The sequence below is a fragment of the Taudactylus pleione genome, unplaced genomic scaffold (genome assembly GCF_031769625.1).
Source record: "Taudactylus pleione unplaced genomic scaffold, aTauple2 ptg000483l, whole genome shotgun sequence".
Classification (NCBI taxonomy): Eukaryota; Metazoa; Chordata; class Amphibia; order Anura; family Myobatrachidae; genus Taudactylus; species Taudactylus pleione.
In genome coordinates this window covers 3334249-3347947 of record NW_028284885.1, presented here as the reverse complement: position 1 = coordinate 3347947, position 13699 = coordinate 3334249, and the positions used below count along the sequence as shown (strand labels likewise).

Sequence of the window (13699 nt, the reverse complement as noted above, 5' to 3'; positions counted from 1 at the left end):
GACTGTATAACATCTGGTGTCGATCTAAACATTGTCGACCTTTTTAATGTAGAATTTATAATCCTCCTCCGTTTGGCCAACTGTAAAAGTGAGGGGAGGCGGAGCCGGCTGGGCCAGGGACAGCAGATGCCCCGCAGCAGCACAGGGGAGGCGGAGCCGGCTGGCCAGGGACAGCAGATGCCCCGCAGCAGCACAGGGGAGGCGGAGCCGGCTGGGCCAGGGACAGCAGATGCTTTTGGAAGTAGCTTGTTGCTTGTTTTTGGGCTAATTTTTTTGTGTGCATTGCCGAGGCACCCCTAGAGTAACTGTGTGTGTGTGTGTGTGTCTGTGTGTTTTGCACTGGTAGTGACTGAGGGAGAGGGGAAGGTTGTGTCTGGGGAATAGAGGGCAGTAGCCAGTGGACAGCGTGAAGTTGGAGGGGGCAGACAAGAAGGAGAGGTAACCTACATGATAGAAATGAGGCAGGTACATGGGGGCGAGTTACAATGACTGAGGCTGTTATAGAGAGGGGATAATGGAATTAGACAGGTGACAGGAATGAAGGAGGTAAGGAAAAGGGGTGAGAGAAATGAGGAGAAGAAGAGTCGGGTAAAGGGTAGACGATATGTCGCCTGATCCTGCTGATTGGGCTGACATATTGTCCACATCGCCCAGTGTGTACCCACTATGCTTGACCCTGCACACTTCTGCGGGTCGTCCATCGGGGTCGTTCTGTGGCCTGCATGTAGGGCCGATGGAACGACCCAGATGCCAATGCTGGCATATTGGATGGAGCCGGTGCCCGACATATCGGACGTTTGGTCACCACATCATGCAGTATGTATGGACCGCCCGATATATATATTGTGTGGTCGGGCGTCACATCGCTGGGTACACACATCGGCAAGTGTGTGCCCAGCTGAAGACTGGCAAGGGAATGAGGTATGAAAAGAGGGAGGAGGTAACAATATGGAGGCTGGTGTAGAAGGAGAAAAGCAATATAGGCAGATAATAAGGCTGTGCACACACTAAGGTATTTAGGTCAGAGAAGAGGGGAAATAAAGGACGTTAGGCAACTAGAGAGTGAGGACAAAGAGACACCCCCATAAATTGGGCTTTTTTATTGGGCTTTTTAGGATTGGGATGGGCTTGTTTTTTGCTTATAGGTTGCTTGTTTTCCATTTCAGAGTTGGCAACACTGCCCGCAGCAGCACTCAGAGGTGGCCTGGGCCCCGTTCTCTGCACTTACTCTCAAGTTTTGCTGCAAAATTGCACAGCGTAGGCCTATAACGGGTTTTGAAACTAGTCGACGGGGTAAAAATGTCAAACCCCCCCACCCCCCCCCCCCACCCCCCGCAAAAAAAATTCGAAATTTTTTTCTAACCCCAATTTTTACCCTTACCCTAGCCCTCCCCTTGGTGCCTAACCCTAACCGTCCCTTCTAGTACCTAACCCTCCGATAAATACCCTCTGATGTCACAATGCAGGTCTCAGCCCTTGATCATAGTCCTTACCTGAAGATGTTATTCAGATTATTTTTCTGAAGATGTTGCTGTACAGGACCTTAGTGGAAGATGTAATCCAAAGTCCATATCAGTAGTCATTATCCAAAGTTGCTTAAATAAAGCAGGGACTACTCCGAGAGTATCAGTGTAGGACAAAATGTCACCACAAAATGGCTGCCAGTAGCTGGGCATCCCTTATATAGGGCTGTGACCTGCACTGTGACATCACAATGTACACAGACAGCAGCTAGAGATGGCTGTAGCCACAAAATGGCTGCCAGTAGCTGGGCTTTCCTTATATAGGGCTGTGACCTGCACTGTGACATCACAATGCATACAGGCAGCAGCTAGAGATGGCTGTAGCCACAAAATGGCTGCCAGTAGCTGGGCTTCCCTTACATAGGGCTGTGACCTGCACTGTGACATCACTATACATACAGGCAGCAGCTAGAGATGGCTGTAGCCACAAAATGGCTGCCAGTAGCTGGGCTTCCCTTATATAGGGCTGTGACCTGCACTGTGACATCACAATGCATACAGGCAGCAGCTAGAGATGGCTATAGCCACAAAATGGCTGCCAGTAGCTGGGCTTCCCTTATATAGGGCTGTGACCTGCACTGTGACATCACAATACATACAGGCAGCAGCTAGAGATGGCTATAGCCACAAAATGGCTGCCAGTAGCTGGGCTTCCCTTATATAGGGCTGTGACCTGCACTGTGACATCACAATACATACAGGCAGCAGCTAGAGATGGCTATAGCCACAAAATGGCTGCCAGTAGCTGGGCTTTCCTTATATAGGGCTGTGACCTGCACTGTGACATCACAATGCATACAGGCAGCAGCTAGAGATGGCTGTAGCCACAAAATGGCTGCCAGTAGCTGGGCTTCCCTTACATAGGGCTGTGACCTGCACTGTGACATCACTATACATACAGGCAGCAGCTAGAGATGGCTGTAGCCACAAAATGGCTGCCAGTAGCTGGGCTTCCCTTATATAGGGCTGTGACCTGCACTGTGACATCACAATGCATACAGGCAGCAGCTAGAGATGGCTGTAGCCACAAAATGGCTGCCAGTAGCTGGGCTTCCCTTATATAGGGCTGTGACCTGCACTGTGACATCACAATACATGCAGGCAGCAGCTTAGATCAGCTCTGGGCCTAGATACCCTGCATTAGCACTATGGTGAGAGCAGCTATTTTTGTTAATTTTACTGGGTGCTCCAGATAATACTTTTTTTCTAGTATATAAGGGGCACCAGCTTACTTTAAATATTATTAAGATGCCTACAGTTTACGTTATTTATTAATAAAGAACATAGAGTTTTGTTATTTATTTATAAGGGGGCCAAAGGGGCACAGGTTTTGTTTTTCATTAATAAAGGGGCATAGAATTTTTTTTATTTTCCATAGTTTTTATTTTGAAAGGGGCATACATTTTTTTTTTTTTTAATTATTATTAATAATAAGGGGGTATTCAGTTATTATTTTTAATTTTTGTACCCAATGAACAGAGTTACCAAGTTATGTCCAATGCTAATGGTGAAGTGCGGGGTCCGGAACGGATGTTTGTTCCCCAAACCCCCTAGCGTGGCGGTGCGTCTCACAATACTGCCAACAAGTGTCTGTATCCTAACTCTGTTGGGATGCCGGCATCGGGACTCTGACCGCCAGGATCCCGACCGTCTGGATCCCGAGAGCCGGCATCCCATATCCAACCCCTCTGGTGGACCCTGGGAAAACCTGCCATTAGGTCTGTTGCACTTTGGGCAGTTGTGTCCTGGTTGTTTCCATATACGAGACATCTAGAAGACTTAGGGTTTACAACGGGGCTACAATTGCGCACAGTATATAGCATCTTTGTGGTTGTATGTCTGTTTATTGTTTTTCTCCCTAACCTATTCCAGCAGTTACATATATTGGCCCACAATTCTTCTGAAGATACAAATAAACATGTTTATCCTGTTTGAGAACATGTCTCCTAGCTCGTCATGGGCCTTTAATAGCTGTAATTGCTTCTTGTCCTTTTGGCTAAGATCCGATGTAGATGCTTATGTATGCTGTGGGGCTTATAGTTGCCGCCAGTAGGCGATAGATTATCACCGGGTCCTCTGGCCAAAAGGATAGCTGCCTGAAGAAGGCGTGGTATGAGCCCCCGTGCTGCCTGGTAATGGTGCCCTACCTTTGTACATAGCACTATTTATCCTTTACCCTGGCCTTCTGGCTTGTGCAAGGATAATTTTTATATTCCTGTCCGAAAGTCTGGGGCTTTACTGGCACTGTTTGTGCACTTTTTTTTGCATGTTCACCCCACATTTTCACTTCTGTGTAAGTGTGTATGTCACATTTTCACTGGGGTTTTGGATGAGACCTTTATGGGCCATCCTCTCCCCAAGTTTTTGGAGGCCCACTCCATAGGGGGAGAACTGAAGATTCTGGTCCCCTGGTGGAAGCTGCGGCCAACCTCGGAGAGGAGCCTTATGGTGGAGTTGAGCCCAAGGTCAATGCCCTCCTAAGTGGCCCTTTTGATCCAGAGGATGGGGATGTTAAAGGGGTCCCCCCTAGCTTCAGGACTTGAAGCTTCCTTTTTCCTCTCTAAGGGACCTTTTGGGGATGGGGAGAAAAGACACTATCATCCTTTAGGAGAGGGTTCAAAGTCCCAAGCTTCTAGCAGAGTTTTTGAACTGCGCTAGTTGTTGCAGCAAACGCCTCGGGCTTCATTGATAAAATATATTCTAAATAGGTTGTATAAACATGAGTGTTGGTGTTTTACTACGGGACAAAGGCCGGTCGCTGCCTATTTCTAATTTTTTCCCCATTATTTTCATGCCTATTGTAGTCATTCTTCAAACGTTCGTACAGAAGGGTAAGAGATGAAGTAGACAGGGAAAAAACAACCAGGAGCCAATCATACCATTAAAGTACCAACAGTAGCACATTGGGGGTGATGTACCAAGTAGTGGAAAGAGTGTAGAAGATGCCCATGGCAACCAATCAGTTTCTAACTATCACTTTAAATAAAGGACTTGATAAATGCTGCTTTGAAGCGGATTGGTTTCTATGGGCAATTTCTCCACCCTTTTCACTGTTTGATACATCTCCCCCAAAGTGTCTGAGCTCCGCTAGCTCCTGTATGTTCATGTGTAGCCAAGTGTGATGTGGTGATGATTAGGCCCAACCTGTAGCCTATCCAATCATCTAAACTATACTGCCAGCACGAAGTAGTGATGTGAGCCTCCTGCGAGGTCGGCGAGGGGAGAGGTGGTGTCATCGAACTTCTATATGGAGCAATGGGGGAGGTGTATCAAACTTTCTAAAGAGCACAAGTGGAGGCGTTACCCTTATAGCAACCAATCCGATTCTATCTGTCATTTATCTAGTGCGTTCTATAAATTGGTAGCTAGAAGCTGATGTGGGCGACACCTCCACTTGTACTCTGTAGAAGGTTTGATACTTCTCCTCTCCAACCTGTTTACTATGGTTTCCAAGGGGACTGTTCATTATAGGAGGCCGGGTGGCCCTCGATAATTAAGTATCCAACTCGCTGCAAGAAGCAGCGGTGGATACAAAACCACTGGCGCAATTCAACATTGGTCTGGTGCAGGGGCAGCTGATCTGAAGATCTGCCGTCCCCGCGGACATTGACTTAGCAGTGTTAGTGCACACAACGAACCTGACATCTAGCAAACATTTTCTGCTAAACGATGATGCAATGCCCCAATCGCCTCCTCTGTTGCAGGCAGCTGCGATACGAATGGAACGACCAGAACAACTCTTGTTACGTAGCACAAGGTGGTGCCTCCTTTACCTATGGCTACGAGTATTTAGGCTGTTCTTCCCGCCTGGTGATAACGCCGCTCACCGACCGCTGCTGGCTAACGTTGACAGGGGCCCTGGATTTACATCTGGGTGGATCTCCAGCAGGTCCAGCCGGTACCGGAAAAACAGAAACCGTCAAGGATCTAGCCAAGGTACGTCTCAAGGTGTATACAATGGCCGAGGAAATGCTGGTAATACAGTAGGAGAGGTTTCAGGGATTTTAGTTGACCTCTTTGTCTGTTATACCCAGTCTTGTTTTATTGCGGTGCTTGTCCGAAAATTGCAAAGCCCTGCAGAATATCATTGCGCTATATAAATAAAAGTTAATAATAATACACTTATTGATTATGCTTACACACTTGCAAGATTATCGGAACAGTTATAGTTGCCGTGTATCTTGTATCAGTCATAATGGCCTTAGCTCTAATTCCCAGCCTTTATGCTAGCACTCGCTCTATATTTATTCAAATTACAGACATCATGATAAGTGTTCTATATTTATATAAGTGTTCTAATATTCTATATTTATTCAAATTACAGACATCATGATAAGTGTTCTATATTTATATAAGTGTTCTAATATTCTATATTTATTCAAATTACAGACATCATGATAAGTGTTCTATATTTATATAAGTGTTCTAATATTCTATATTTATTCAAATTACAGACATCATGATAAGTGTTCTATATTTATATAAGTGTTCTAATATTCTATATTTATTCAAATTACAGACATCATGATAAGTGTTCTATCATTTTAATTTAGATTTAAACAAAACCATTAGCAAGGTCTTGTATAATGTAACTATATTCTGTGGACAACATGTGGCACAAAATATTTTTACTGTTGTGTTGTTGGAGCTACAGCTGTTTTGTACTGGTCACTCCCGACTGTGACCAATGGCTGTCACATATCACTAATAGGCACTAATATCATCCACAAGATAAGATTCAGTTGGGATTCCCCAAGATGTAAGTCAATGCAGAATATCACTTAGCCATGTTCCAGCAATACACCCGATCTTGCAGGTGCATTGACGTCAGCCACGATCAGGAGAGGCTCTGCTGGCAATATAGATAGTATTGATGAACACTGCTTGTGTGACAACAGCCTTCCCCTGTCCAACCAGCTGTTACCATACAGGCAGCATGTTCAGCAATACACCCGATCTTGCAGGTACATTGACGTCAGCCACGATCAGGAGAGGCTTTGCTGGTAATATCGTACTGATGAACACTGCTTGTGTGACAACAGCCTTCCCCTGTCCAACCAGCTGTTACCATACAGGCAGCATGTTTTTTTAGATGCACAAATGTTGCCACTGAAATCAAAGACAACCTCCCATCGCTGTAGCTGATGTGGTTGGATCTCCAGACGGAATGTATATAATATTTTATATTTCTGTTTCATTTATGGGTTTCAGCCTAAAGCTGAATGTTACCCCTGGATTGCTCGAGGCCAGCTACACAGCTGAACGGAGCTAGAGATATCAGACCAAGCTACTCTCTCAAAAATACAGGGGACACATACACACACCGGGATTGTAAATCAGTGCAAGAGAATGAAAAATATATCACGGGAAAAAGGAATAAACAAAATTATAATGGTCTAAATGAGATTAGCAAAATGCTGACGTTTTGGCGATCTAGCACTAATGGAGCGTACACACGGTCAGATTTGTCAGACTTGTCAGATTTGTCAGATGAACGACTGAACGATTAAACGATTTGAACGATTTGTACGATTTGACCAAAGTTTTGAACGATTTGAACGATTGAACGATTTTTGACTGCATTAAAATGAATGGAATCGTCCAAGTCTGACTGCAAACCCATCAGATGTCAGATATCGTTATCTGACAAACGGGAACGCGCATCGTTGATCGTCCATCGTTCAGGCATGTCAGATATGAACGATTTTCCTTCAGATATGAACGACTGAACGATTTTTAAATCGTTATCGTCCATATCTGAAGAAAAAATCTGATCGTGTGTATGCACCATTAGATTTAAAGGGCCCTTTTTTTTTTACAACGTAAAAAATTGGTGCTTTAAATCTGTCTGCTAAATCGCCTAAATCCCTGCATTTTGCAAATCTCGCACTTTATTACATTTGGGACAATGGTGGCATCACATTCTGGTTGGTACAAAAGGCTTCTGATCAGTTTTTTTGTGCTTTAGTCATGTTTGTCTACTAAAAAACAACAGATAGATGTATAATAATACACAATAGTTTGTGTGTAAATAGTTTTTCTCTTTCGTATTTTTCTATACAGGCCTTAGGAAAGCAGTGTGTGGTCTTTAACTGCTCGGAGGGCCTGGACTATAAGGTAAGTTTGTCACCTCCGTAGGCAAAAGCAGGGGGGTTTCCGGCTGCCTAGAAACCCCCTTCCCCAGCCCACACCATGACCACAGTAGAAATAGTAATGTAATAGAATGTTACTAATGCTGCATGTTCTTCTCAGTATCTCAAATGAAATAATTAGCACCACCTGTGGATCTTTTAACATGTATCAGCCAGTAATAAATAACCTGTGTACCAACTAGAAGATCTGGAAAACATGCACTGTTAGGGATGTGCTGCTATAGAGCCCAATATGAACATATATGTCCAGGGCAGTGCTAGGTTCTCCTGCTGCTCCTCCAGGCTCCTGGTCTTGCTCTAATACTCTGGAATGGTGCCCACATCTAAAATAAATTCATTCAACTCAGGCAGGATGGCCCTACTGCCACATCTAATGCCTTACTGTGATCACTGGTCCTGTATATGCTGGAATTATGACACACAATACACTATGTATGACACATATAATGGGTTACTGTGATCGCTGGTCCTGTATATGCTGGAATTATGACACACAATACACTATGTATGACACATATAATGGGTTACTGTGATCGCTGGTCCTGTATATGCTGGAATTATGACACACAATACACTATGTATGACACATATAATGGGTTACTGTGATCGCTGGTCCTGTATATGCTGGAATTATGACACACAATACACTATGTATGACACATATAATGGGTTACTGTGATCGCTGGTCCTGTATATGCTGGAATTATGACACACAATACACTATGTATGACACATATAATGGGTTACTGTGATCGCTGGTCCTGTATATGCTGGAATTATGACACACAATACACTATGTATGACACATATAATGGGTTACTGTGATCGCTAGTCCTGTATATGCTGGAATTATGACACACAATACACTATGTATGACACATAATGGGTTACTGTGATCACTGGTCCTGTATATGCTGGAATTATGACACACAATACACTATGTATGACACATATAATGGGTTACTGTGAGCGCTGGTCCTGTATATGTTGGAATTATGATACACAATACACTATGTATGACACATATAATGGGTTACTGTGAGCGCTGGTCCTGTATATGTTGGAATTATGATACACAATACACTATGTATGACACATATAATGGGTTACTGTGATCGCTGGTCCTGTATATGCTGGAATTATGACACACAATACACTATGTATGACACATATAATGGGTTACTGTGAGCGCTGGTCCTGTATATGTTGGAATTATGATACACAATATACTATGTATGACACATATAATGGGTTACTGTGATCGCTGGTCCTGTATATGCTGGAATTATGACACACAATACACTATGTATGACACATATAATGGGTTACTGTGATCGCTGGTCCTGTATATGCTGGAATTATGACACACAATACACTATGTATGACACATATAATGGGTTACTGTGATCACTGGTCCTGTATATGCTGGAATTATGACACACAATACACTATGTATGACACATAATGGGTTACTGTGATCACTGGTCCTGTATATGCTGGAATTATGACACACAATACACTATGTATGACACATATAATGGGTTACTGTGATCGCTGGTCCTGTATATGCTGGAATTATGACACACAATACACTATGTATGACACATATAATGGGTTACTGTGATCGCTGGTCCTGTATATGCTGGAATTATGACACACAATACACTATGTATGACACATATAATGGGTTACTGTGATCACTGGTCCTGTATATGCTGGAATTATGACACACAATACACTATGTATGACACATATAATGGGTTACTGTGATCACTGGTCCTGTATATGCTGGAATTATGACACACAATACACTATGTATGACACATATAATGGGTTACTGTGATCGCTGGTCCTGTATATGCTGGAATTATGACACACAATACACTATGTATGACACATATAATGGTTACTGTGATCGCTGGTCCTGTATATGCTGGAATTATGACACACAATACACTATATATGACACATATAATGGGTTACTGTGATCGCTGGTCCTGTATATGCTGGAATTATGACACACAATACACTATGTATGACACATATAATGGGTTACTGTGATCACTGGTCCTGTATATGCTGGAATTATGACACACAATACACTATGTATGACACATATAATGGGTTACTGTGATCGCTGGTCCTGTATATGCTGGAATTATGACATACACTATACTTTGTATGACGTATATTAAAGTTGATAAAGTGCTAATTCTGCCCTATTCATGGACTGGCCACACTCGCTCTAAAATCAAGCACTTGGAAACCCCCTCTAGAAATCCTGTGTTTGCCACTGACCTCCACACTGTAACAAGGTCAAGTTAAACATTTGGGATTGATCAGTATCTAATAATCTGATGTCGCTTCAAAATTCAGGCACTGGTTACGTAATACAATAATAGGAGCCATCATATCATTAAACTGAAATGTTTGCAGCCGCAGCAGCTATTATCTAGAACTGGGCAGTGGTCATCTCTATGACCATAAAACAAAAATCTGTCCACAGTCCCCGCTCATGCACATCATCCCGCACTCCTTGCGCCCCCTAGTGCTGAAACAGAGTATTTCCTACTCCTGATCACTACTGATGTCTGACAAATACTGATAGTAATAGTTTCTGTTTGGCTTTGTGTTTGCAATGTCTCTGCAGGTCTGTACTATGGTACCAGTAATAGACACTTATAATCTTCTATCCCCAGATAATGGGGAAATTCTTCTCAGGCATTGCCCAGTCCGGAGCCTGGTGTTGTTTTGATGAGTTTAATCGTATTGACGCGGAAGTTCTCTCGGTGATTGCGTCCCAGATTCATGCCATCAAGACAGCGAAGGACAATCAGGCCATCAGGTAATGTTTGCCCTCTGTATGTCCAGCACTGGCCCATTCCAGTCTAATGATAGACTGACTGCCTCCTAAAATACAGGGAGTTAGCATTATTCTGTAACTGAGAGTCTAATTACAGCTCTGCAGCTATGGACCCAATGTTAGTCTCTTATATAGGCATCTTGTGGGCGCAATAAATACACTGCACTGATTGGGCTAAAATATACATAAATAATTAGAAAATGGGCAGCATGCCCCCATCCAAGTCTATTTCCCTTATCCCGCCAGTGGTCAGCAGAAAATTGGGGGTCCCCTTGCCGCAACCCCACCAATTATTAGAGAGGTGGAATCTCACAATTATCTCAAAGAAGTAACACCGCCTTGGAGGTAACTTGTTGCGCCCGTACGGCAGCGAGGACCATGTTTGATATCACCCCCTTTGCCCCTTGATGGGCAGGTCACAATACAATCCTGTGAGTCTGTCTGCACTCTGGAGTGATGAACCTGCTAAAACTAAAAGTAGTTGAAAATACTGATTAATTATGAAGAAGGAAGGGGGTCTGCTTGGGCCGCACCTTACCTGCCTTTCCAGATGAGAGCAAAAAGCACTTGTATATTCCCTTATGTTACAGCTAATCACTCACATGCAGGGCCGTCTCTTCCATTGGGCTTGTTGGGCAGGTGCCCAAGGGCCCGAAGCATCAAGGGGCCCACCAGCCCCCCTGCAGCCGCGGACAGTTTTTTTTCTCTTTTTTTTTTTCCAAAGAACCACTGTGTTACATGGGTGACGAGCGGACCGCGGATCCCCACCACCCCTTAGGGAATATTATTATATTAAGAGATGTGCAGGTTAGTGTTTGTACTATATATTCACTAAGGATCTTCAATTGTTTGGATAGGCGTTCAGTATCTACTACATACAGTATGTGTCCTCCTCCTGCACACAGGTGTAATCTGTATATCCATCCATTGTGATATTATCTCAGGAAGTGGCTCCATAGCTACAGACACTGTCGTGGTGCATCCAGTGTGATATTATCTAAGGATGAGGCCCCATAGCTACAGACACTGTCATGGTGCATCCAGTGTGATATTATAGCTACAGACACTGTCATGGTGCGTCCAGTGTGATATTATCTAAGGATGAGGCCCCATAGCTACAGACACTGTCATGGTGCGTCCAGTGTGATATTATCTAAGGATGAGGCCCCATAGCTACAGACACTGTCATGGTGCATCCAGTGTGATATTATCTAAGGATGAGGCCCCATAGCTACAGACACTGTCATGGTGCATCCAGTGTGATATTATCTAAGGATGAGGCCCCATAGCTACAGACACTGTCATGGTGCATCCAGTGTGATATTATAGCTACAGACACTGTCATGGTGCGTCCAGTGTGATATTATCTAAGGATGAGGCCCCATAGCTACAGACACTGTCATGGTGCATCCAGTGTGATATTATCTAAGGATGAGGCCCCATAGCTACAGACACTGTCATGGTGCATCCAGTGTGATATTATAGCTACAGACACTGTCATGGTGCGTCCAGTGTGATATTATCTAAGGATGAGGCCCCATAGCTACAGACACTGTCGTGGTGCATCCATTGTGATATTATCTAAGGATGAGGCCCCATAGCTACAGACACTGTCATGGTGCATCCAGTGTGATATTATAGCTACAGACACTGTCATGGTGCGTCCAGTGTGATATTATCTAAGGATGAGGCCCCATAGCTACAGACACTGTCGTGGTGCATCCAGTGTGATATTATAGCTACAGACACTGTCATGGTGCGTCCAGTGTGATATTATCTAAGGATGAGGCCCCATAGCTACAGACACTGTCGTGGTGCATCCAGTGTGATATTATCTAAGGATGAGGCCCCATAGCTACAGACACTGTCGTGGTGCGTCCAGTGTGATGTTACCTCAGGATGTGGCCCTGTATCTAAAGACACGATGTGATATTATCTCAGGACGTCACGTGGTTCCATATCTACAGACACCATGTCATAATCCATCCAGTGTGATATTATCTCAGAATGTGGCCCCAGTGTCTGCATACACCATTTTGTATCCATCCTAGGTGGGATAATGTTTGTACCTTAATGTTAATAGTTAGCAGGGACCCTCTTACCTCTGTGTCTGTGTGGGGATGTAGTCAGGAAGCCGACGGTCGCAATGCCAACCGCCGGATTCCAGACTGTCAAATCCCGGCAAGGTACATATGACAGGCATCGAAATTTCGACGCCTGTCATTAGACCTACGCCGCGAGCCGGACACCCTGTGCATGGATCGGTAGGGCCCCAGTGAATTGCTTTGCCCAGGGCCCACACTGCTGTTAAGACAGCCCTGCTCACATCCAGCACATGCAATCCCTTCACCCTTTTATTCAAAGTAGTCCTGGTCCAATCACTCATCAGGTGTTAAGGTGAGATAAGTATACTGCCCTAATAATCACAGTACTAACTCCCTACAGCGGTTGAACTTGTATTCCAGAAGCAGCACCCAACCCTGGTCTGATCACAGCGGGTGTTTTCCTAATATAGGGCCTGATTCAGAGCTGCAGGCAAGTCCGCTTTGCAACTAGAGAGTCATACGCGTCTCAGTCACCTCTCCGCGTGCAGCCGAGTGGACCTCAATGGAGCATTCGCACGTAGGCTATGTTCCGTGGGCGTGCAGACGGATTTCATGGGCTTTTTTCAGAGTTGGGTGTGCGCAGAGATGCTGTTGATTTCCAATGGATCTCTTGCACCAAAGATGGGACTGGTACAAATGCGCGTCGATTAGTCATAATGACAACTTTCACAGGCGGACGCACAGGGGAGGTGCGGTATCATATCCTGAGCACACGATGAGGCCGCAGATATGGCCAAACTGCATGCAACTGCCAACCAGCCTCTTAATGTTCTTCTAATTAAGTTTGTGATCTCAGATGAGATTAATTTGTCCTCCAAAGTGTAGTAATACTCTGTCATTGCTTTCCTCACTACACTGGTGCACTGGTAACTGCATTATATGCTGTAACTCATAGCAACCAATGAGACCTTAGCACACTTTAGGAAATATAAGCTACAGTTATTTGGTTGCTATGTTACATAACTTCTTTTGCATAGTTACCTGGGCACCAATTTTCTAAAATATCCCAACATTCCCGGTTCAATACGTAATTACAATAATTAGGACAGCATAAAA

At 44.2% G+C, this 13699-nt stretch overlaps 1 protein-coding gene across 1 annotated transcript in view; it reads left to right on the top strand.

Annotated features, from left to right (window-relative positions):
• The window catches only part of DNAH14 (dynein axonemal heavy chain 14), a 1015490-nt gene that overhangs the window by 250932 nt on the left and 750859 nt on the right, over positions 1-13699 (top strand). The window contains exons 29-31 of the mRNA XM_088449338.1: positions 5228-5459; positions 7587-7640; positions 10375-10520. Coding sequence (XP_088305464.1) covers positions 5228-5459; positions 7587-7640; positions 10375-10520 — 432 coding nt within the window. The remainder of the gene's footprint in view (positions 1-5227; positions 5460-7586; positions 7641-10374; positions 10521-13699) is intronic.